Genomic DNA, 24,657 nt, shown 5'->3' on the forward strand with positions numbered 1-24,657 from the left:
TCAATAGAATCATAGAGGAAAAATCATGGGACTTGGGGTGTAACTCAGTGGTAAAGCATTTGCCTAGTTTTTGTGAGGTTCTGGATTCAATCCCTAATGAGAGAGAGAGGAGGGGGAAAGAGGGGAGAAGGGAAAAGGAGAGGGAGAGGAGAGGAGTTACAAAACCACCTAGTAAATCAGGGTTGCCTGAGAGCGGAGTAGGAGGAGTGATTGATTGTATAGACCCATCATGAGGAAAATTTGGGAGTCGGGGTAGTATTTTAAAACTGGATCATGGAGTTTGTTACATGAGTGTATAAATTTATGAAAAATTCTTGAATTACTTTTGAATTGTGTATGGTATGTTGAAAACTGTTAAAATATTTTGGAAGTGATTGAGATGGTTGTGGCTATATCAATGAGCAATGTCATTGTTTTATTTATAATATAATCATTTATAATCATTTTGTTTAAAAATAAAAAAGACAAAAAGAAAAGTTTGGGTGCCTCAGGGTGTTAGCTTACTCTTACAGTGCTTACCCAGTATGCATAAGGCCTTTGAGTCAATCCCCAGCACTGTAATGATTTTAAAAGATAAAGAAAAGTTCCATGGTTAAGCAGCTACTAAGTGTAATTGTCAGTATTAGAACTAGAAGGTTTTTGACACACGGGCCTCACTTCTGACCTTGTAATATGTGCACTTTCTATTTTAAAATTATATTAATTTTTTTCTATATCTTATTAGTCAGAAGGTCGCTTACAATTATAAAACAGCGAAGTTATCAAAAGAAACAAAAAAACAGTGTTGATCCTGTTTACTAAACTTCCATTTCCTTTAGACAGGGATATATCAAGTTGTTACACCTTGTCTCTTTATCAAGCAATATTCTCTCTTCAGATCATTAAGGTTAAGTTCATTAATTCTGCTGACAGCTTAAAAAAGTGAATAAGTCAGGTACCAGTGGCTCACACCTGTAATCTTAGCTGAATTCTAAGAATAGTAGTTAAAAGCCAGCTGGGGGGGCAGGAAAGTGAGACTTTTATCTCCATTTAACCACTAAAAAGCCAAAAGTGGAACAGTGACTCAAGTAGTAGAGTGCTAGCCTTGAGCAAACAAGCTCAGTGAGAGCACCCAAGGGCCTGAGTTCAAGCCTTATGAATAGCGCGCGCGCGCGCGCACACACACACACACACACACACACACACAAAACGAGTGAATGGATCAATCTGTGGGCTAGGGTGTAGCTCACTAGTAAAACACTTGCCTAGCATTCATGAAGCCTTGGGTTCAATCCTCAGCACAGACAAACAAAAAGTGTAAATGAATATGTCTTCAAAATATGCTTACTCCTAGAGAAAATAATACATATAAATAGATTTTATTGTTTGGTTTTTATGATGTTGGCATAAATATTGCTACATTAAAAGAGAGGGTGATAGAAAGATGAATATGATCAAAATATATTGTATTCATGTATGAAAATTGCATAATGAAACCCATTATAATTGTAAAAAAAATAAGAGAGGGAAGGTACCATTAATTTGTTGGGCACTGGTGGCTCATGCCTATAATTCAAGCTACACAGGAGGATGAGATCTGAGAATCACAGTTTATAGCCAGGCGGGGCAGGAAAGTCTGTGAGATTTTATCTCCAATTAGCCACCAGTTTGTTCTACCACTTGTGTCTCAAGTAGTAGAGTACTAGCCTTGAGGATAAAAGCTCAGAGTCAGCACTCAGACTTTGAGTTCAAACCCCAAAACTGGCACACAAAGGGCAGAGGTAGATGAAAAAGGGGGAATTAAAAATAGTAATACAATAGGTGGCAAATACAATCACAGTACAATATATGTATATATGGCAATATTATAATGAACCCCTCTACTTTGTACAATATTTATTTTTAAAAATAATATTAAAAATGTAAAATCAGTATTACTTGCAAATAACCCACTGATTAATGGTTGTCATTTTTTTCAAATTTTAACATATCTTCAAATCACTCAGATATTTTGTTAAATGCAAATTCTGAATCAATGTATCTATAGTAGATCATTCTTTCATTCTGACAAGTTCTGCAAGCCTACCTATTCCTTGGTTCTTAGTGTTTGTGTAGCAAATGATTAAGCTATAGTCTATATTCTAAATTCTAATATTGTCTGTCTTAGAAGACAGCTTATTACACTTCTTGGTAGTCTGGTCAATTGTCAACTTGAGTTGAAATTAAAACCAGGGATTTAAAAAGTGAATTAAAATTAAGGACATGAAGGGACAGGTCATAAATACTTTTTCATTTCATTAGGAAATATCCTATTTAGATATATATTTCATATATATGTCATGTTTGTCTATATGTGATATTTACACACACACACACATATATTTGGTACAACTAAGGTTGAGTTGCTGTTCAGAAAGAACTACCTGCAGCCAAAATGATGCCCAAGACAAGAACACAGGAAGAGTATGAGGCTCTAAAACTCTACATTTTGTATCTAATAGGATGGTTTGCATTATTAATTGACACTCTGTACTAGATATTTATTCACCTGCTTAATCTATTTAATAGAATAGAAATCTGGGAATCCTTAAAGGTTAGTTTTTTGTCCAAGACATGGGATTCATCTCTGGATTATTTTATTGTTATTCATTATTCTAAACATTGCTGTTTTGTTTGCTGATTATAATCCCAAATACAGAAAACTCAGGAGTCTTTATTCTAGGAATAGCTTTGCTATTTGATTTCAATCAATCAATCTTGGGTGGTATGGAAGCCAGGGGGCTTGGCTCCTGCCTTGATGGTCTATCTCTCTGTCTCTCTGTCTCTGTTTTATGTCTGTCTTTGTCTCTGTCTCTGTCTCTCTGTCTCTCTGTCTCTGTCTCTCTGTCTCTGTCTCTGTCTCTGTCTCTGTCTCTGTCTCTCTCTCTCTCTCTCTCTGTCTCTCTCTCTCTCTCTCTCTCTCTGTCTCTCCTTCCCTCCCTCCTTCCCTGGGAAAGTTGTTCTTTCTTAGTAACTTCTTCTCAATGATCTCAAAAAATTATTAATCAAGTAAAGGGTAACAGTTGTGTTCCCTGGGAAAGATGGCATAGGGAAATGTCATGTTGCTTCCTGATTCTTACTAAAACGAATCTAAACAATAACATCCCGTTTAAAAAAAAACAGTATGGCTTTCATTTTAAAATCTAAGACAAAGCTAAACCCAGCAGACAGTAGCTACTATTGATTTGCTCTACTGATGAAATGACAGGAAATTCTACATCTCATTTGGAGGCAGATAAGCATTGGTCTAAGGAGGGCTCTGATGACAGAACCCAGAGCCCCACACTGCTAAGCGAGCTCTAACATCTCGACCTATAAAACTGAAGTTATTAACATCCCCACAAAAATGCTAATCCCTCCTTACAAGTAGGGTTCTGCTGCTTGTCTGTCCACCCAACAAATCAGGTTTGTTGGTGTGTTTCCAGACAGTGTGGTGTCGTTTCGGTTTTGTTTGATCCCTCTGCTTGTGATCAGGGAGAGCGATTAAAGTGTTTAATAGGCTCTGATTTGGCGGGGAGAGCTGCAGAAGCCCCGCTTCCTCGCCCCGCTGCTGGCTTTCCAGGCTGAGGTAGGTTCCCCCCCTTTCACAAATCACTGGCAAGGCGCTTTGGCCGGAAACTCTGGAACGCAGCCAAAGGAAAGTGAAGTTCCTGGCGCTAGCGCGTGTCCTGCTCAAAGTGCCCGGCGCTAGCGCATTCTTCGTGCAGTTATTGGCTGGGACTCTGTGTGCCGCTGTCGGCCAATGAAGACGCTGGAGATCTGGCCCGGGCCCGTCCCCTTTCGGCGCCCCGGGATGAGGCAGAGACTGAACAGCCGGCGAGCAAATCAGCGGCAGTCAGAAAGCCATGTCCGACTCCGCGCCCAGCGCCCTAGCGCTAACCCGCTGAAAGTTTCTCCGAGAACCCGTCGGGACGATCGGGACCCCGCGAAGAGAGGAACTGCCTTTGAAGTGAGATGGTCCCAGCGGCCTGCTGGAGCGGACTGGTAAGCACCCGGAGAGCGGTGGGAGTTTTGCTTCTGCTGGCTGCCTTGAACAAGGCTTCCACCGTCATTCGCTATGAGATTCTGGAGGAGAGGGAGAAAGGCTTCACTGTGGGGAACGTGGTCACGGACCTGGGTTTGGATCTGGACAGCCTGTCAACCCGCAGGCTCCGGGTGGTGTCCGGGGCGAGCCATAGATTCTTTGAGGTGAACTGGGAGACCGGGGAGATGTTCGTGAACGACCGTCTCGACCGGGAGAAGCTGTGTGGGACACTGCCCTCCTGTACTGTAACTCTGGAGTTGGTGGTGGAGAACCCGCTGGAGCTGTTCAGCGCGGAAGTGGTGATTCAGGACATCAACGACAACAATCCCTCCTTCCCCACCGGGGAAATGAAATTGGAGATTAGCGAGGCCATGGCGCCGGGGACGCGCTTTCCGCTCGAGAGCGCGCACGATCCCGATGTGGGAAGCAACTCTTTACAAACCTATGAGCTGAGCCACAATGAGTACTTTGCGCTTCGGGTACAGACGCGGGAGGACAGCACCAAGTACGCAGAGCTGGTCCTGGAGCGCGCCCTGGACCGGGAACGAGAATCAAGTCTCCACTTGGTGCTGACGGCGTTGGACGGAGGAACCCCCGCTCGCTCCGCCATCCTTCCGATTCACATCACAGTGCTGGACGCGAATGACAATGCGCCCGCCTTCAACCAGTCCTTGTACCGGGCGCGCGTCTTGGAGGATGCGTCCCCCGGAACTCGCGTGGCGCAGGTCCACGCGACGGATCTGGATGAAGGCCTCAACGGGGAAATAGTTTACTCCTTCGGCAGCCACAACCGAGCTGGCGTGCGGGAACTATTCGCCTTAGACCTGGTGACCGGCGTGCTGACAATCAAGGGCCGGCTGGACTTCGAGGACACAAAACTCCATGAGATTTACATCCAGGCCAAAGACAAAGGCTCCAATCCCGAAGGAGCACATTGCAAAGTGTTGGTCGAGGTTGTGGACGTGAACGACAATGCCCCTGAGATCACGGTCACCTCCGTGTACAGCCCAGTCCCTGAGGATGCCCCTCTGGGGACTGTCATCGCTTTGCTCAGTGTCACCGATTTGGACACCGGCGAGAACGGATTGGTGACTTGCGAGGTTCCATCAGGTCTCCCTTTCAGCCTTACTTCTTCCCTCAAGAATTACTTCACTCTGAAAACCAGTGCAGTGCTTGACCGGGAGACCGTGCCTGAATATAACCTCAGCATCACGGCTCGAGACGCGGGATCCCCTTCCCTCTCAGCCCTTACGACAGTGCTTGTCCAAGTGTCTGACATCAACGACAACCCTCCCCAGTCTTCCCAGTCTTCCTACGACGTTTACGTGGAGGAAAACAACCTCCCTGGAGTTCCCATCCTAAATCTGAGCGTCTGGGACCCCGACGCCCCCCACAATGCACGCCTTTCCTTCTTTCTTTTAGAACAAGGAGCCGAAACCGGATTAGTGGGCCGCTATTTCACGATCAATCGTGACAGTGGCATCTTGTCAACCTTAATGCCCCTGGACTACGAAGACCGGCGGGAGTTCGAATTAACAGCTCACATCAACGACGGGGGCACCCCAGTCCTGGCCACCAACATCAGCGTGAACATATTTGTTACTGACCGCAATGACAACGCCCCCCAGGTCCTATACCCCCGGCCAGGCCAGAATTCAGTGGAGATACTGCCTCGAGGTACAGCTGCAGGCCACGTGGTCTCGAGGGTGGTAGGCTGGGATGCAGATGCGGGACACAACTCCTGGCTCTCCTATAGTCTCTTGGGAGCCCCCAACCAGAGCCTTTTTGCCGTGGGGCTCCACACAGGTCAAATCAGCACTGTGCGCCCAGTACAAGACACAGATTCTCCTAGGCAGATTCTCACAGTCTTGATCTCAGACAATGGAAAGCCACCACTGTCCACCACAGCTACCCTAACTGTGTCAGTGATGGAGGAATCTCCTGAAGCCCTGGCCGAGTTCCCTTCTGGCTCTGTCCCCCGAGAGCAGAATAAAAACCTCACCTTTTATCTACTTCTTTCTCTAATCCTGGTCTCCGTGGGGTTCACAGTCACAGTGTTGGGGGTGATCATATTCAAAGTTTACAAGTGGAAGCAGTCTAGGGACCTGTACCGAACCCCGGTGAGTTCCCTGTACCGAACACCAGGGCCCTCCTTACACGCGGACGCCGTGCGGGGAGGTCTGATGTCGCCGCACCTTTACCAGCAGGTGTATCTGACCACGGACTCGCGCCGCAGCCTTTCCCTGCTGAAGAAACCTGGTGCAGCCAGCCCACTGGCCAGCCGCCAGAATACGCTAAGGAGCTGTGATCCTGTATTCTATAGGCAGGTGTTGGGTGAAGAGAGCTCCCCTCCTGGACAGGTAAGAGTTAGCAAGTCATCCCTGAAATGTTTTAATGCTGGTTGATTCCTGCCCCACTTTCTGTAAGGTTCTGAGCTGTTTAATGTTGATGCATCAAGGCTTTCACCTGGTATCTCCTATATCAAACTAGATGCCTCTGGAAGGAGGGTGGCCGCTAGATTTGAGGTCTTATTTCAGGGTGAAGTTACTTAATTCACTTGTAGACTCAGTTCGTACTTCAGCACTTATTTGCATCACAAGCAACCAATCTTGCCAAAGGTAAACTTGAGCTTAACTCAAGATCTCAACAGAGTTGAGCTTTCTATCATTTGCTTTGGAAATGAATTATTACAAATATCTAATTCATGGCAGCTACTGGGAATATTAAAAATTACCTCCAATTTACTGCTTCTTTCTCAAAATGAATGTTTTTAAAATAACTTTCCTCTGCCGACACAAGTCCTCTGTCTCATTTCCAGATAATTTCCTATGAATAAAATAAATCTGGATACTCTTCACATTTATTTCAGGCACACTATGAGAAATAATTAATGGGCATGTTACTTACAGAATTTTTTTATAACAGCAATGGATGAGCATTGTAGAAGATTTGGAAAATACAGAAACATATGAAGAAAAAATTTCAACTAACTATAATCCCCAAACCTAAATGCAACTATTTTAAATTATAAAAGTAAAAATTTTATTTAAAAAAAAAGCCAGATGCCGATGTCTCAGGCCTATAATCCTAGCTTCTCAGGAAGCTGAGATCTGAGGATTGTAGTTCAATGCCACCTGGGCAGGGAAGTCTGTGACTATCTTATCTTCAGTAACTACCAAAAAAAAAAAAAAAAAAGACAAAAGTGGAGCTGTTGATTGTGGCTCAAGTTGTAGAGGACCAGCCTTGAGCAAAATGCTCAAGGACAGTGCTCAGGCCCTGAGTCCAAGCCCCAGGATGGCACAAAAGTAAATAATCTAGACAGCCCAAAAGAAACTATAAATGGACCTCTAGTGTTATTCAGACATAATGTAAAAATAGATATATTCATTTCCTTAGAAAAGTATATTTCATTCAGAATGCCTTGGCAAGGCCTGTACTTTGGAAAGAAACCTACACATACTCTTAATTGTGGTGAAAACTCTGTTATTTTGTTGCTAAGTGAGTTACTGCTATGGAATGTTCCATTTGGCAGTCTTTAAGCACTTCTCTCTATCTCCTTTGTAAGACACTTTCCCATAGGCAAAAAGAGAACATCATGACTTTTATAGTACTACTGCATTACATACTATATTCAAGGTATTTAGCACAGTATCTGGCATATCATGATTATTTATTATTTATTACTATTATTACTTATTAGTTCTTTGTCCAGTAAACACACCTTGACATGAAGACAGCCTAAGGTAATGAAGTAGAAGTTCATAGGGAAAAGCTAAGGAAGGATGAAAGCCAGATAGAATTGCTTTTGTGGTCATTCTAGAAACTGCTATTTTCCCTGGAGCCATGTTCTGGAACTTAGTTGCTATTGTACAAACCTGAATCTCAGGCAGTACCCCAGAGTAGTTTAAGCACAATTTCTGGGAGTGGGACAAGTATCAGTACTTTTCATAGATCCCTAGTTGATCCTAATTAGAGAAAAATTTGAAAACCACTGTCTTCAAGTCCATCATTTAGCATATTTCTGTAGCAAAGGTCATTCTAGTGTTTACAGAACTGGATGCCAGCTGTATTAGACCAGGCCCAACTTAAAAACAATGGACTAGGGGCTGGGAAGGTGGCTCAGTGGTAGAGTGGTTGCCCTGCATGCATGAGGCCCTGGGTTCGATTCCTCAGCACCACGTAAGCAAAAAATAAAGCTGGAAGTGGCACTGTGGCTCAAGTGGTAGAGCGCTAGCCTTGAGCTGAAGAGCTGAGGGACAGCTCCCAGACCCAGAGTTCAGGCCCCACAACCAACAAAAAACCAAACCAAAACAAAACAAAAACAAACCTCAAGTGTCCCTCAGGACAGCGCCAAGGCCCAGAGTTCAGGTCCCAAGACTGGACCAAAAAAAAAAAACAAAAACAAAAACACTGGACTATAATTTCCCCAATTTTAAAGTATGGCAGAATAGTAGCTAGCTTTAGGAGATTATACTAAGAAAGACATAAGATGGTATTTCAGTCACTGAAACAGAAAATCTTCCTAAACCACTAGCACTTGGGCAACTGTCCTTTAAAAATCTAGAACTGAATAGTTGGTTTTTTCAGAGGTGAAAAACATTCTATAATTAGATCATTAAAATCATCTGTAACCAGTGATTGTATCCGTTCAGTATAGGTGAATATACTACTGAAAACCCTCTAATCATACAGTTAGGTGGAACTGTATGGTCCATCAATTAAGTCTCAATAAAACTGCTTTTTAAATGTAGATATGGGTTAACCACTTTATTAACACACAAAAAACTAGGGAATAGGAAGGTAACTCAGTGGTAGAGTGCTCACCTTGCATGCAGGAGGCCCTGGGTTCTATTCGCCAGCACCACATAAGCGGAGAAAGCCAGAAGTGGCCCTGTGGCTCAACTGGTAGAGCATTATTCTTGAGCTGAAGAGCTGAGGGACAGCTCCCAGACCCAGAGTTCAGGCCCCACAACCAACAAAAAACCAAACCAAAACAAAACAGAAACAAACCTCAAGTGGAGGACATGTGGGACAAAAACTGTATAATGCTTCAATTCTAGTAAAGCAGCCTGTGTTTGTAGTGTAAAGTTGCAAGTAGAAGTAAATACTGCACATACTAGTTGTTTAACTTTATACAAGTCTCTTAACCTCTCTGAATTTCAAGTTTCTCATCAGAAAGTAAACACCTACTTTGTAAATATTTAATAAGCATTTGTTGAGGTGACAAATGACAATACCAACATACTTGCGTCATTATTAACATCCCTGTGGCTAGACACTGTAAAAGGTGAAAAGACAGTCTCCTGCACTTATTAGTTCACAGGGTTCTATGTGGGAGACATGTGCAAAAAGATAAAATAATGAAGGTCTGCATTCTATAAGTAGCAAAGGGTAGGAAACACCCAGAGTTTGGGGCAGTCGGGAGGACTTCATAGAGGAGGTATGATGCTTGAGCTAAGAGCTAAAGGTTGAGTAGTAGCTTATGGAAAGGAGGTCAGTGAGGGGCTTTTGCAGGAAATATCAGGCAGAGAAATAAAGGTATCTCACTACTGCTGAGCTTGAAGTGTGATCTTTGCAAGTCTTCACCTCTTATAAAGTGAAGCAAGTAGGCAGGGTTTTTCTTGTTTGTTGTAGAGATTATTCTGGCAGCCAAAAGTGAAATGGATTGGAGACAGTTGTGGTTGGAGACAGAGACCTGTCAGGTGGCTGTTGCAGTATTTGAGAAGACTGATAAATGCTTGGGCCAGCAGTGTCAATGCAGATGGAGGAAAATGACTACAATTAAATCATTAGGACTTGGTGATTGGTATGATATAGGAAGCAAAGAACAGGAAGAGTCCACCCTTGAGTGGACATCTGTTCTATCATTCTGGCTAAGGCAGCCAAGTAATGGTGCCATTCACATAGTGAATTCTGTCATAAGCACTTTGTTAGGTCAGGATGATGTGCACCTCAGTCGTGGGAGAGAGGGTATACTGGGTTTTGTTGTTGATGTTATTGTTGTTTATGGGAGTGGTGTTCTGTTTTGAATGAGAACTCAGAATGAAACTGTAATGTTGAAACTGTAATGTTGATTGTTGGCTTCACTATAGACACAAGGACATTCCTGAAGAGCAAAGGTTTGGGGGCAGGGGTTGGGGGGGGGTGTTGTAGGAGGATAAAAACATCAGTTTTTGCTCCTGGTTTTGGCAGCCAGTGGTAGCCTAGGTTTGAATTTGGATGAATTAACATATCTCATGCTCAGTTCAGCCTGGATTTTTCTCTTTCTCAGTGCTTTAATGTGTTTGACATTCAGATTACAGCTTTCAGGTTTCTACAGGGTAAAATGTGCTGGGTTTCTGCACCAATGCAAGGTAGTATGCATTGCTAGGAGGTCCGGATAAGAGTGGGGGTGGGGTGAGATCTGGTTTCCAGTTACAAAAGGTCCCCTGGGGCTAAGTGAAAAGCAGATTCTTTTGAAATGGTCTCTGTTGGCAATTAACAACACATCTAGAATACCTTAGTGTCAAATAAAGAGGATTTGTTGACAACAATGCCTTGGGTAGTTGATCCCCGGCTTTCAAGAAAGCTTGTTCAATCTGTGAACATTAGCATTTGGCCAGGTTAAGAAACCTAGCCCTCAGCACCTCCCAGCCACACATTTACAGTTTTTTTTTGGAACATCTCCTTCTGTCTTCCACCACCCTGCTTCCAGACTGCCCTTGAAATCAATGAATGGTAAATTTAGTGTTTCCCTAACAAATGCCTGATTAAGAGATGTTTGGTTTCCGGCTGTGCCTCCTGTTACAATCAAAACACGTGCTGCATAAATTTAATTGGCTACATTAACGTGTGAGCCTTTTCTGCGAAGAAATAATCTGCAAAGGGGCAGAGTTTGGGGTATATGGCGGTGCTTCTAATTAGCTATTGCTCTAATACAATCAGTCAGAGACAGAAGCTACTCCTTTGGAGTATCTGTTGATGACAACACAGGCTTGAACAAAGTGACCAGTCTCAAATGGCCACTCACGCTGTGGGCTGAGGTTGCTAGGGCTCAGGCAGTCGCTGTTTTCTCCACTGAAAGGGGCGGGGTGAGTTGGTGTGTTAAATATAAATAAATATATAATATACATATATATTGTCTGCCTCTTCTCACAGAGGTAATGATCCGTGGGAAGAAATGGCAGTTGATAGGGAAGACGGTGAAAAAGATCGGTTTAGGTTTAATCTTATTTTATTATATTTTTGGTTTTTTTTTTTTTCTTCCAATGCTGCGACGCATTAACCCTACTGCTATTGGGACGTTCTCTGCTCAGCCTATTGGTCGAGCCCAGGAACTGCTGTCTGCCAATCGGATGGTGAAAGGCAGACAAATCTACCCCGCCACCAGCAAAAAACGGCGCGTAACCCTTGCGGTGCCGGCTGAGCCGCGCCAGAGCTAGCGCGGGGAAAGGGAGATAGGTGTCTCCAGCTGCTGTGGCTGTTTGGGGCGGGTCGGCTTCTTCGGCTTCTCAGGACCAAGTAGGACTTGGCGGATGGCAGCAATGCTCCGCAAGGTGAGAAGCTGGGTAGAGATCTGGCGTGAGGCTACCCTTTTGTTCTTCTTTTGCCACCTGGGTTACGTTTGTGGGCAGATCCGCTACCCAGTCCCAGAGGAGTCACAGGAAGGGACTTTTGTAGGGAATGTCGCCCAAGATTTCCTGCTGGATACAGAGAGTCTGTCAGCTCGCAGGCTGCAGGTCGCTGGAGAGGTGAACCAAAGACACTTTCGGGTGGATTTGGACAGCGGTGCCCTGCTCATCAAGAATCCAATCGATCGAGAGGCACTGTGTGGGCTCAGCGCCAGCTGCATCGTGCCCCTGGAGTTTGTAACCGAAGGGCCTTTGGAAATGTACCGAGCCGAGGTAGAGATCGTAGATGTGAATGATCACGCCCCCCGATTTCCGCGGCAGCAGTTGGACTTGGAAATCGGGGAGGCAGCTCCTCCAGGACAGCGTTTCCCCTTGGAAAAGGCTCAGGATGCAGATGTGGGAAGCAATTCCATTAGCAGCTATAGACTAAGCTCCAATGAGCATTTTGCACTGGATGTCAAGAAGCGCAGCGACGGCAGCCTGGTACCAGAGCTGCTCCTGGAGAAGCCTTTGGATCGGGAGAAGCAATCGGACTACCGCCTAGTGCTGACCGCTGTGGATGGAGGGAACCCCCCTAGATCTGGCACAGCGGAGCTCCGGGTATCGGTTCTGGATGTAAACGACAACGCCCCGGCCTTCCAGCAACCCAGCTACAGGATCAGCGTGTTAGAGAGCGCGCCAGCGGGCATGGTGCTCATCCAGCTCAATGCCTCTGACCCAGACCTGGGTCCTAGTGGTAACGTCACCTTTTCTTTCAGTGGTCACACCCCTGATCGTGTGAGGAACCTTTTTAGCCTGCATCCCACTACTGGGAAGCTGACCCTTCAGGGGCCCCTAGACTTTGAGAGCGAGAATTACTATGAATTTGATGTGCGGGCGCGTGATGGAGGCTCACCAGCCATGGAGCAACATTGTAGCCTGAGGGTGGACCTCCTGGATGTAAACGACAACGCCCCCCACATCACCGTCACCTCGGAGCTTGGGACTCTCCCAGAGAGCGCAGAACCTGGCACTGTGGTGGCACTCATCAGTGTGCAGGATCCCGACTCGGGGTCAAATGGAGATGTGAGTCTGCGTATTCCCGACCACTTGCCATTTGCCCTCAAGTCTGCCTTCAGGAACCAATTCTCCCTCGTAACTGCTGGGCCCCTGGACCGGGAGGCTAAATCCAGTTATGACATCATGGTCACTGCTTCAGATGCTGGGAACCCTCCTCTGAGTACCCACAGGACTATTTTCCTCAACATTTCAGATGTGAATGATAACCCACCCTCTTTCTTCCAGAGGTCACATGAGGTGTTTGTTCCTGAGAACAATCGCCCTGGGGACCTGCTTTGCTCCCTTGCAGCCTCTGACCCAGACTCTGGCTTGAATGCGCTCATTTCCTATTCTCTCTTAGAGCCTAGAAATCGAGATGTGTCAGCTTCTTCTTTCATCTCTCTGAACCCCCAGACAGGAGCTGTTCACGCAACTCGATCATTTGACTATGAGCAAACACAGACACTGCAGTTTGAAGTTCAAGCCCGGGACAGAGGCAACCCACCTCTTAGCAGCACTGTGACAGTTCGGCTATTTGTGCTGGACCTCAATGACAATGCCCCAGCTGTGCTCCGCCCTAGGGCCAGGCCTGGCTCCTTATGTCCCCAAGCACTGCCCCCATCAGTTGGTGCTGGTCACCTAGTCACAAAGGTGACTGCTGTGGACTTGGATTCAGGTTACAATGCTTGGGTCTCCTATCAGCTTCTGGAGGCCCCAGATCCCAGCTTGTTTGCAGTGTCTAGATATGCTGGGGAGGTGCGGACAGCTGTTCCCATCCCAGCTGACCTCCCACCACAAAAACTGGTCATTGTGGTGAAAGACAGTGGTAGCCCACCACTGTCTACCTCTGTTACTCTCCTAGTGTCCTTAGAGGAAGACACCCATCCAATTGTCCCAGATCTTCGAGAATCTTCAGCTCCAAGGGAAGGAGAGTCCCGCCTGACCCTCTACTTAGCTGTGTCCCTAGTGGCGATTTGCTTTGTCTCCTTTGGCTCATTTGTGGTGCTACTCTCTAAGTGTCTGCGTGGGGCTGCCTGCGGAGTAACATGCTTTCCTGCTGGCACTTGTGCCTGTCTCACCAGATCTCGAAGGAGGGAGGGACTTCCTCCTTCCAATGGGATTCTCCGAATCCAGCTAGGGTCAGATGATCCTATCAAGTTTGTGGATGTGGGAGGCCACTCTCATGGCTGTACACCCTTGGCTTCTGCACCCACTCGGAGTGATAGCTTCATGATGGTGAAGTCACCCAGTGCACCTATGGCAGGGGAACCTGTTCGCCCAAGCTGTCCACCCTCTGATCTTCTCTATGGGCTAGAGGTGAGACCCTGGTGGGCTCAGTCAGTGCTTGAGGGTTGTTCTGATCCAGGCATATGGCTGGGCCACATCCCAGAGACTACTGGCCTCCCTGTGAGACCACATGGTGACGGCACCATTTTTGTGAGTAGTTACTATTTGAATAATTATATGGTAGATGCTGTGCTTTACAAGTGTTTTGTGGCATAACCAGGACTGTTATAGCATTTGGGGGTGGGTTATGCCTGTATCTAACAGTAAGGCATGAAAGCAATTGTTGCTCAAAAACCAGGCTGTTGTATAGAAGCATGGTAATGCAGAGTGGAGCACAGAAGGCTGTAATGCACAAGGGTGGGGTGCATGGGCAATTGCCTATACCCAGGCTATTCTTTCTGAATGAGGGAGTTAGGTTCTGGTGAACCCTAACTCCGTGTTACCATTTCCCAGGGAGATTGGGGGAAGACTAAAATCTTTGTTCCATACTATCTAATACTCCCTGGCCCACAGTGAAAGGAACTGTATTTGGAGCATAGCAGAGAGCCAAAAGAGGAGAAAACCAAGGAAGAAGGAAGGTACAAATCAAAGTGATAGCAAAAAAACTTTTAGTCTCTATCTTTAGGACTCTTGATCAAGCCCCTACAGGGATTTGAACTAGATTTAGTAGAGTTGGAAGCAGGGTATTTTCCTGACCTCTTTGGGGAAAAGTGGTAAGTGAACTCAAAATCAGAAAATTTATTTACAGGAAGTCATAGACAGCCATTCTGGGAGTCTCTAAATAGAGTCTTGAGTTTGGTGAAATCATAAAAGCAAGAAACCACTCTCCTGGGTAACCTAGATTAGCCCCAGAAATGTTCCCTTTCTCACAACTCTGATGCTCATTCTTTTTTTTTTTTTTTTTTTCTGGTCCTGGGACCTGAACTCTGGGCCTGGGCGCTGTCCCTCAGCTCTTCAGCTCAAGGCCAGTGCCCTACCACTTGAGCCACAGCACTACTTCCGGCTTTTTCTGCTTATGCAGAAAAAGGGGCCTCATGCATGCAAGGCAAGCACTCTACCACTGAGCCACCTTCCCAGCCCCTCTGATGCTCATTCTATACTCTGAGTCCTCAGTCTCAGAAAAGCTAAGTCTCACAACCATCAGCTGGTACTGAGAGTGCTTCAAAGCATTGTGGGAGAGTTGGGGCAACATTTCACAAAGTTGTAACAAATCTTTTATCCTATCAGATTCAGCATGGTGGGGATAAGGGATGGAGACGGCAATGGGGAGGGAAATGTGTAGGTTTTGTTTCTCCTAGAACAAAATTTTGTTGATTCAAGCAAAGTAGTGGAAGCTTCTGAAATCATGCAGGAAGTTGCTGGGACAGAACACTGAGGAGTTTTGTACCACTTTGTCTTCCCTGTTGAGCACCATCTGAGCTGTCAAACTTTGCTGCCAAGGGGGCTGAATCAACTTGTAGCACGAAATGAGTGGGGAGGTAGGAGACTTCTGTGACACAGATTTTCAGCGCCTGTTCCCAAGGTTTCCAGGACTAAAGAGACTTCATAATTGGTTGAGAGCAGACAGACTTTTTGGCCAATCAAACTCAGAGCTGAGGTGGGAGATCTGCTCTTCCTGCCCGCCTCTCCTCCTCCAGCTCCCCAGCTCCACTCATATTTAACTCGCCTTCCCCCCATCCACCCCCGCCATTCGGTGACTAAGAACTGCTGCAGGCAGGCAAACCTCTGACAATTTTAGAGGCTAGAAGAAGACATAAGAGATTTCAGCTTCTGCATCCCAAGAGCTGGGTCTGCCTTGGAGACAGGACAGCACAGTTACCCTCCAGGAAGGGACTTCTGGGTCATGGGGCCCAAGACACCCCCACAGCTCGCTGGGAAATGGCAAGTGCTGTGCATGTTGTCCTTGTGCTGCTGGGGTTGGGTGTCTGGGCAGCTTCGTTATTCAGTGGTGGAGGAGTCAGAGCCGGGAACGCTGGTGGGGAATGTTGCTCAAGATCTGGGCTTAAGGGTGACAGATCTGTTGAACCGCCGACTGCGGCTGGGCTCTGAGGAGAATGGGCGCTATTTTTCCCTGAGCTTGACGAATGGTGCTTTGGCAGTGAATCAAAAGATTGACCGAGAGAGCCTATGTGGAACCAGCACCAGCTGCCTGCTGCCAGTGCAGGTGGTGACTGAACACCCCCTGGAGCTCATCCGTGTAGAGGTAGAGATCCTGGATCTCAATGACAACTCCCCAAGCTTTGCCACTCCTGAGAGAGAGATGCGCATCTCAGAATCTGCTACACCTGGGGCACGATTTCCACTGGATAGTGCCCAGGACCCTGATGTGGGTACTAATACTGTGAGTTTTTATACTCTGAGCCTCAGCAGCCACTTCTCTCTGAATGTGAAGACCCTAAAAGATGGGAAGCTGTTCCCAGAGCTGGTGCTAGAGCAGCAGCTAGATCGGGAAGCCCAGGCAAGACATCAGCTGGTGCTCACTGCTGTGGATGGAGGTACCCCAGCCCGCTCAGGGACCAGCCTTATCTCAGTCACCGTGTTGGATGTCAATGATAACGCTCCAACCTTCCAGTCGTCAGTACTACGTGTAGGACTCCCAGAGAATGCACCTGTGGGCACATTGCTGCTCCGCCTCAATGCTACTGATCCAGATGAGGGCACCAATGGCCAACTAGTCTATTCTTTTGGAGACCATACATCTGAGGCAGTGCGGAGTCTCTTTGGCTTGGACTCTAGCAGTGGAGCAATCCGTGTATTGGGTCCAATAGACTTTGAGGAGTCAAATTTCTATGAAATCCATGCAAGAGCCCGAGACCAAGGACAGCCAGCCATGGAGGGCCACTGTGTGATTCAAGTGGATGTAGGAGATGTCAATGACAATGCTCCTGAGGTGCTGCTGGCCTCTTTGGTCAATCCTGTCCCAGAGAGCACACCAATGGGAACAGTAGTGGGGTTGTTTAATGTGCGGGACCGAGACTCAGGTAGAAATGGTGAAGTAAGCCTGGGTATCTCTCCAGACCTGCCATTTCAGATCAAGCCTTCTGAGAACCACTACTCACTGCTTACCAGCCAGCCCTTGGACCGTGAGGCCATGTCCCATTATATCATTGAGCTGCTGGCCAGTGACGCTGGCTCACCTCCCCTGCACACCCATCTCACCATCAGACTCAACATTTCAGATGTAAATGACAACGCACCCCACTTCATCCAGCAGCTCTACACAGCTTACATCCCAGAAAACCGACCTCCTGGCTCCCTTCTCTGCACTGTGGCTGCCTCAGATCCAGATACTGGGGATAATGCCCGCCTCGCCTACTCCATTGTAGGGAGTCAGATTCAAGGAGCGCCAGCCTCCTCCTTTGTGTATGTCAACCCGGAGGATGGACGGGTCTTTGCCCAGCGTACCTTTGACTATGAATTACTGCAGATGCTGCAGATTGTGGTGGGAGTTCGAGACTCCGGCTCTCCCCCATTGCATGCTAACACATCTCTCCATGTGTTTGTCCTTGACCAGAATGATAACGCCCCGGCCGTGCTGCACCCCCGGCCTGGCAGGGAACTCTCAGCCCCCCAGCGTCTCCCTCGCTCTGCTCCTGCTGGCTCCTTGGTGACCAAGGTGACAGCCGTGGATGCTGACGCAGGCCACAATGCGTGGCTCTCTTATTCCCTGTTGCCACAGTCCACAGCCCCAGGACTATTCCTAGTGTCTGCGCACACCGGTGAGGTGCGCACAGCCCGAGCCTTGCTGGAGGATGACTCTGACACCCAGCAGGTGGTGATCCTAGTGAGGGACAATGGAGACCCTTCGCTCTCCTCTACAGCCACGGTGCTGCTGGTTCTGGAGGACGAGGATGCTGAGGAAATGCCCAAATCCAGTGACTTCCTCACACACCCTCCCGAGCGCTCAGACCTTACCCTTTACCTCATCGTGGCTCTAGCAGCCATCAGTCTCTTATCCTTAGTCACCTTCACCTTCCTGTCAGCTAAGTGCCTTCGGGGCCACCCCGATGGGGAGGGGGGCGGGGGCCAGTGCTGTGGGCGCCAGGACTCACCCTCTCGGGAATTCTATAAGCAGTCCAGCCCCAACCTGCAGGTGAGCTCAGATGGCACCCTCAAGTACATGGAGGTGACCCTGCGGCCCACAGACTCACAGAGCCACTGCTACAGGACGTGCTTTTCGCCGGCCTCCGACGGCAGTGACTTCACTTTCCTCAGGCCCCTCAGCGTTCAGCAGCCCTCGGCCCTGGCGCTGGAGCCTGACACCTTCCGATCCCGCTCTAATACACTGCGGGAGCGGAGCCAGGTGAGGGCTTGGACCGTGCATCCACTCCTCCTGGGCCGGCTCGGCTTCTGGAGGGTTCCATGGGAACCGACTGCGACTGCGCCGCCGGGAATCAGAGTGGTGGGGGGAGGTGAGCCAAGCCACCCGGTTCCCAGTGCTGAGAAGCTGTGATGGTGGTTGTGGGCGCGGGGGAGATGGGTCCGACCCCGCCCGCACCCCCAGAAAGGCTGGAACCGCCAAGCTCCTGGGGGATTTCTAGCGATTTTTTTTTTACAGGGATTAGGGTCCCCACTGGAAACTGTCACAGATCCTCTTAAGCATTGGCCCCAGTGTGCCCCCGCCGCTCTCTAGGCTTCCCCAGCCAATCCTGGAGAGGAAGTGGTTGACGGGAAGGTGCACCTGTGGCCTCCCCGCAGACCACACCCACGGGCCCCACCCGCCGCACTTGCGGCCTCATCTGCGGGCAAGAGTGCGTGGGCAGCCTCCCCTGCCAGCTGCACACGGGCCCACGCCCAGCATCCCCAGACGTACTCACCTGGAGAGCGAGCGTCCCAGGTCTCTACTGCTCAGATCGAGCGTCCCAGGTCTCTACTGCTCAGATCGAGGACTTAGAGCTTCTCCCCACCCTGCCTACACCCTGCACTGAGCCAGGCCCCTAAGGCCTGAGCCTGCGGTGGCCCTTGGAGCAGGAGCTCACTGGGCATTTTAGACCAGGGCCAGCAGGATTTCCTGACTCTCAGGTCATTGGATCCTGCTGGGCCTGAGGCTCTATGCAAATGGGAAGTCCCCTCCTTCTAGAAGCCTCAGACTGATGGGCAAGCCTAGCCAGTATAGGCCAAGGAGAGTCAGGGTCTGGGTTGGGTGGGTGTACAAGCTTCAATAGGATTGAGACCCCAGTAGCACCAGTAGCCCATCCCTTCCCAGGCTCTGGACCTCTAGAAATAGGTTTTGGCTTTGTCATGAACACTATGTGCCCAGTGATGTAGGCTCAGGGCTTTCCTGGTGACCAAAGTATCAGAGACTCTTGGTGAAACTTTCTTCTTCTTCTTCTGGCAAATGGAAAACCACGAGCCTTTGCTAGTGGCCAAAGATACTCTCATATGTGGGGAAACTATAATAGTGCAAGTGTCCACAACCTTAGGAGGTTTTATTCTAAATTATATCTATCCCGCCACCTGGTCCCTACTGTATGGGCTTTTTGTGTGTGTCTGCATACCAGCACTGAGACTGGCTGGCTCAGAGATGGTGCTGTCCCTTAGCTTTTTTGCTCAAGCCTGGGTGGGGACGTTGGGGGCGGGGTTGTTTCTATCACTGGATCCGCAGTTCCACTTCTGGCTTTTTGGTGGTGAATTGAACTTTTCTGCTTGGGCTGGTGCCAGGCTTAGGCTATATTTTGACACAACGTCTTCAGGGTCTTCTGATAGCTAATTGGGTGAAGTTTACCACCAACCACCTCTTTGAAGGAGCTAGATATTAGTTTGTTCTTCCTACCACATGCTGGATGGGTACTAGCAACCTTGTAACTTAGTTTCATTGAGGTCAAGCCACTTAGGATTAAGTTCAGAGTAAGTGATAGAGAATACATCTGACCCAGGTGTGTTGAACTCAAATGTGTGCTGTGAATGGCCTGGCATTTGTAATACTGGGAAAAGAGGCAAGAGATAGTGGGCATCTGCGAGGATGGGGAAAGCTGACATCCTTTTCCCATAGGGAGCCTAAATGTAGAAGAAGGTCTTGAGAGCTCCTCATCAGCCCTCACTGAACAAACCTGGACCCATGGTTTTTGCCCACCTCCCTCTTCTGCCATCATGATCTTCACATGGATTCTGCTGTGTTTAAGAATACAGTGAGGGCTGGGAAGGTGGCTCAGTGGTAGAGCACTTGCCTTGCATGCATGAGGACCTGGGTTCGATTCCTCAGCACCACATAAGCAAAAAGAAAAAAGCCGGAAGTGGTGCTGTGGCTCAAGTGGTAGAGTGCTAGCCTTGAGCTGAAGAGCTGAGGGATAGCACCCAGGCCCAGAGTTCAAGCCCCATGACCAGACCCCCCCCCCCAAAAAAAAGAATACAGTGACCAGCTCCCCTGGCTCACAGCAGTAATCCTTGCTAGTCAGGAGGCTGAAATCTGAGGATCATGGTTTGAAGTTAGGCTTGGCAGAAAAGTCCATGAACTCTTACCTTCAATTAACCAGCAAAAAGCTGGAAGTAGACCTATGGCTTAAATGGTAGAAAGCTAGCCTTGAGCAAAAAAGCTCAGAGACAGCACTCAGGCCCTGAGTTCAAGCCCCAGGATTGATACATGTGTGTGCACACTACAGTGGTTATGGCCTACACATCCCTATGTCCTTCTCCATGGAATCAGGTATAGCTCTGGGTGTACCTGAAAAGTGAAGCTTCTGGCACTGTCACCTATGAGCCATTAGTGTGACTAGAAGTGTTAGGGCTTTCTTCTCCCCAGTGTGATCTGAGATGCTCATACTTCACTCCTGGGAATGAGTGTGAGAACTAATTACCAGAACACCCCAGAACCCATGAGGACTTGGCTATAGGTGTACTTGTGCCAGTGTGTGATAGGATCACACACCTCCTAGAAAGACTCAGAGGGACTTGGAAATTAAGTGCCTGGCAGGGCCCTGGCACATTTGGCCAGGTGAGAGATGACTACAGATCAGCCCCTTGGGGGCCCTGAAGACATAGTTGGCTCTGCTTAGAGGTTGTGGGATCTTGATCCTTCTGGGCTCCCTCCCAGCCATTTTCTCTGTCCCAGACAGAGCAGCCTTGTTCTCCTCAGTCACAAGCCATTGTGTGGCATGGAGTTCTAAGGGTGAGAGGTGTCCTGGGGCTTGGATGCCCTGCAAAGGCCCAGTCTGGCATGACTCCTAAATTAATAATGTATTTAGCTGTGGGAAAAGATCCTTGAGAGCCAAGGCCTGGAGGGGGTGTCCCTCTGAATGTGTCATTGCACAACTTGGCAGGAAAAGGGTTACCCAGAGTAGCAGCCATTTTGCTGGAGAGGAGGCTTTGTTTCCAGCTGAGGAGCTGAATAACTTTATTCCAGGACTGGTGGAATTCTGTGGAAAAGCCTTCTCTGTCACTTCTGAGGGCCTTCTCTGCCTCCCTCATCCCCCCCTCCCAACCCCACCACCAGTGCAGTTCTAAGAAGACACTGCTCAGTTCTTGCATTTTGGCTTAGAAGTTTGGAGTCGTTTTTTCTTCTATTCATCTTTTAATCAGTGTGTATTAATTGTACAAAATAATGGGTGTCATTAGGACATTTTCATACATGTATATAATGCACTTTGATCATATTTACCTCCCATTATCCTCAAAAGGGACCATTTTTTTGGCAAAGAAATCTGGGCTTGTTCATTATGATCAGATGAACTGTTTTGTTTGCTGTTGTTGTTGTTGTTGTGTGTTTGATTGCTTTTGTCTCTGGTACCTCAGACCTCAAAGACCTGTGGCGATGTTCCTGCCATCTCCTACCCCCATCTTTGGAGATGTGTCTACCCTTCTCCATTTTACCACATTTCCTAATCTTGCCCACTCCTCTCCTTCTCCTAGCCCATCCCCAGGGGCTCTGATGACAATCTGACTGCACGTGGGTACTCAACCCCTTTCCCTCTGTTTTCTTCACAGCAAGCCCCGCCCAACACGGATTGGCGTTTCTCCCAGGCCCAGAGACCCGGCACCAGCGGGTAGGTGACTGATTCTCCAGCCCACCCTCTTCGTTGCGGCATTTTCTCAGTGGTGATGTGGGAGGAAGAAAAGGGGGGAGGGCTGGGCATGTGCTACAAATGCCTTCTTTTTCTTGGGTTCAGATTTCAGGAAGATTTTAGTGTATTGGGGGCTGGGTTACAGACCCCAGCAGGAATAGACATCTTCCCTGATTAATTAGGAAGCTGAATTCACATACTACCTCCACATCCTCCCTTCCCCCCACCACTGGGACATTTTCCAATCTCCTGAGTGCTCCAAGGATTTTCTCTGGAGAGAGGGGAGGCTTTCTTTATCTATCAACTGCCTAAATCCTCTCCTCCTTTTTGAGCCAGGCTCCCTCTGACCTGGGGCTCAGGCAGAGAAGGGGGAGGCAGGAGCAGAGTGAGGAGGAGCAGAAGGAGGCTGTCAGTCATCAGAGCCGCCCCCAGAGCCTTTGAGGCAAGGGAGGTGGGGGCTGTGGTGAAAGCTATGTCTGCGCACCTGGAGACAAAACTGCCCCGGGAGATCTGGGGCAAATCTTCCTGTCCTGCTTCTTCTCCAGTTGCCTTCGGCCTTCACTTGTCCTGCCCCATCAGCCTGCAGGACTTTGATCCCTTCCTCCTTTTTTTTCAGCCTGTGTCCCTGCCACCATCTCCCATGTCTCTATCTCAGTCTGTAGTTTCTGCTTCTCCCTTTTTAGTCTCTCTCTCAGGTTCTGTCTTCCCTACCATTTGTGTCTTCTTACACACCCAGTGCCCTGAGCATGAGTGCGCAATAAATGTGGAAGGAGTGAGTAAATGTCACTCTCCCTTGGTCTCAGTTTCCGTTTTCTCCTTTTCTCTCTGTCTCTGCATCCCTTTCAGTATCTTTGACCTTTTATCTTTGTCCCTCTCTATCTCCCATAATTTCTCAGTTTCTATGTTCTTCTGTCTCCAGCCTCCTCCTCCCTCTGCCTCGGTTTTGGCTTTCTTCTCCTATGCTCTATCTTCTCTCTGTCTGTAACTTTATCTTTCTATACATCTGTCTTTGTGCTTCTCTCTCTCTCTCTCTCTCTCTCTCTCTCTCTCTCTCTCTCTCTCTCTCTCTCTCTCTCTCTCTCTCGCTTGTCCCCTTTTCTGAGCTGCTGTCTCTATCTCTCATTTCTTTGTACTCTGGGCAAGCCAGCACACACAGTCCCCGACTCCTGCCCCTCACACACAAAGCCTTTGATCACTGCTCCCCACCACTTCCCCTCCCACTCCGACTGCCCCAGCTGCTCATTTCAATCTCCTATGAATTCCTGCTAAGACAGGAACCCCCTGCGGGTGGGGGGACCTCAGCAGAAAGGGTCTAAGCAGAGCAGGATGGGCTCAAGGCCAGGCCTCCCTGATAGATGCCAGGAGCTTCAGTCCAAGGAACCCAGGGAGAGAAGCTGGGCTTGGGTGCTGCCAATGTTTGCCCAGATCCTGAGATTGGGCTTTTCCCCCCTGTTTTCTTACCAACCAGGCTCTCTTTGGGTTGGACTTTGAAGGGTCTTGGTATATAGAGCAGATTTAGCTCTTGGGCATGCACAGTCCTGTCACTGGCATCAGGAATGCAAAGAACTTTCTAGAAGGCCTCTCAGATGCTGCAAACCAGAGGCTTGGACTGCTATTGCCCCACTTTGACTCCAGCTGTTTCTCTTCTCTCCTTGCCAGCCTCCTTATAGGCTATCCATTAAGTCATCCATGTACTCTTTCATGGAATGGTGAAACTATTCAAGTCTTCTTGTAAACCCTGGACTATAAGAGTAGACAAGCAAGGGGCCGGGAAGGTGGCTCAGTGGTAGAGTGCTTGCCTTGCATGCATGAGGCCCTGGGTTCGATTCCTCAGCACCATGTAAGCAAAAAGAAAAAAAAGCCGGAAGTGATGCTATGGCTCAAGTGGTAGAGCGCTAGCCTTGAGCTGAAGAGCTGAGGGACAGCGCCCAGGCCCAGAGTTCAGGTCCCATGACTGGACCCCCCCCCCAAAAAAAAAAAAAGTAGACAAGCAAATCCAATTCCAAGATTGATAGCAAAGGAGAAAAAAACTGGCAACAAATCACAATAAAGAAAAAAAGTCTAGTTACAACCACAGGATGTTCTTTTTTTTTTTTTTGTCGGTCCTGGGATTTGAACTCTGGGCCTGGGCGCTGTCCTTCAGCTCTTCAACTCAAGGTGAGAGCTCTACCACTTGAGCTACAGCGCCACTCCTGGTTTTCTGGTGGTTTATTGGAGATAGGAGTCTCACAGTCTCTCCTGCCCGGGCTGGCTTTGAACCGCGATCCTCAGATCTCAGCCTCCTGAGTAGCTAGGATTACAGGCGTGAGTCACCAGCGCCCGGCCACCACAGGATGTTCTAAGAAGAGGATAAGGGCTGGGAATGTAAGGCTTAGTGGTAAAGTGTTTGCCTAGCATGCGTGAAGCCCTAGGTTCGATTCCTTAGTATCACATAAACAGAAAAAGTCAGAAATGGCACTATGGCTCAAATGGTACAGTGCTAGCCTTGAACAAAAGAAACTCAGGAACAGTGCCCAGACCCTGAGTTCAAGTCCCAGGACTAGCCAAAAAAAAAAAAAAAAAAATCAATTTAATGGGGAGGAAGATCAGTCAGGCTTCTCAGAAAAGGCGATATTTGAGCTACCAGCTCTGATAAGTACCCCAGCCAAGCCCAGCCCAGCTGTATACCCACTCTGAAGCAGAA

The 24,657-nt window shown here is 48.1% G+C and overlaps 1 protein-coding gene across 22 annotated transcripts in view; it reads left to right on the plus strand.

Annotated features, from left to right (window-relative positions):
* LOC138837441 (protocadherin gamma-C4) overlaps positions 1–24,657 on the plus strand; it is a 219,059-nt gene that overhangs the window by 177,198 nt on the left and 17,204 nt on the right. For 19 of the 22 annotated variants that reach the window (XM_070036242.1, XM_070036243.1, XM_070036245.1 and 16 more), the window contains one exon: positions 21,898–21,956. In XM_070036242.1, coding sequence (XP_069892343.1) covers positions 21,898–21,956 — 59 coding nt within the window. Of the gene's footprint in view, positions 1–3,813; positions 6,403–11,486; positions 14,008–15,633; positions 18,281–21,897; positions 21,957–24,657 lie in introns of those variants that run through there. The other 3 variants (XM_070036231.1, XM_070036230.1, XM_070036229.1) reach the window with 3 other exon arrangements.

The sequence above is a fragment of the Dipodomys merriami genome, unplaced genomic scaffold (assembly GCF_024711535.1).
Source record: "Dipodomys merriami isolate MVZ:Mamm:240054 unplaced genomic scaffold, mDipMer1.0.p SCAF_27, whole genome shotgun sequence".
Classification (NCBI taxonomy): domain Eukaryota; kingdom Metazoa; phylum Chordata; class Mammalia; order Rodentia; family Heteromyidae; genus Dipodomys; species Dipodomys merriami.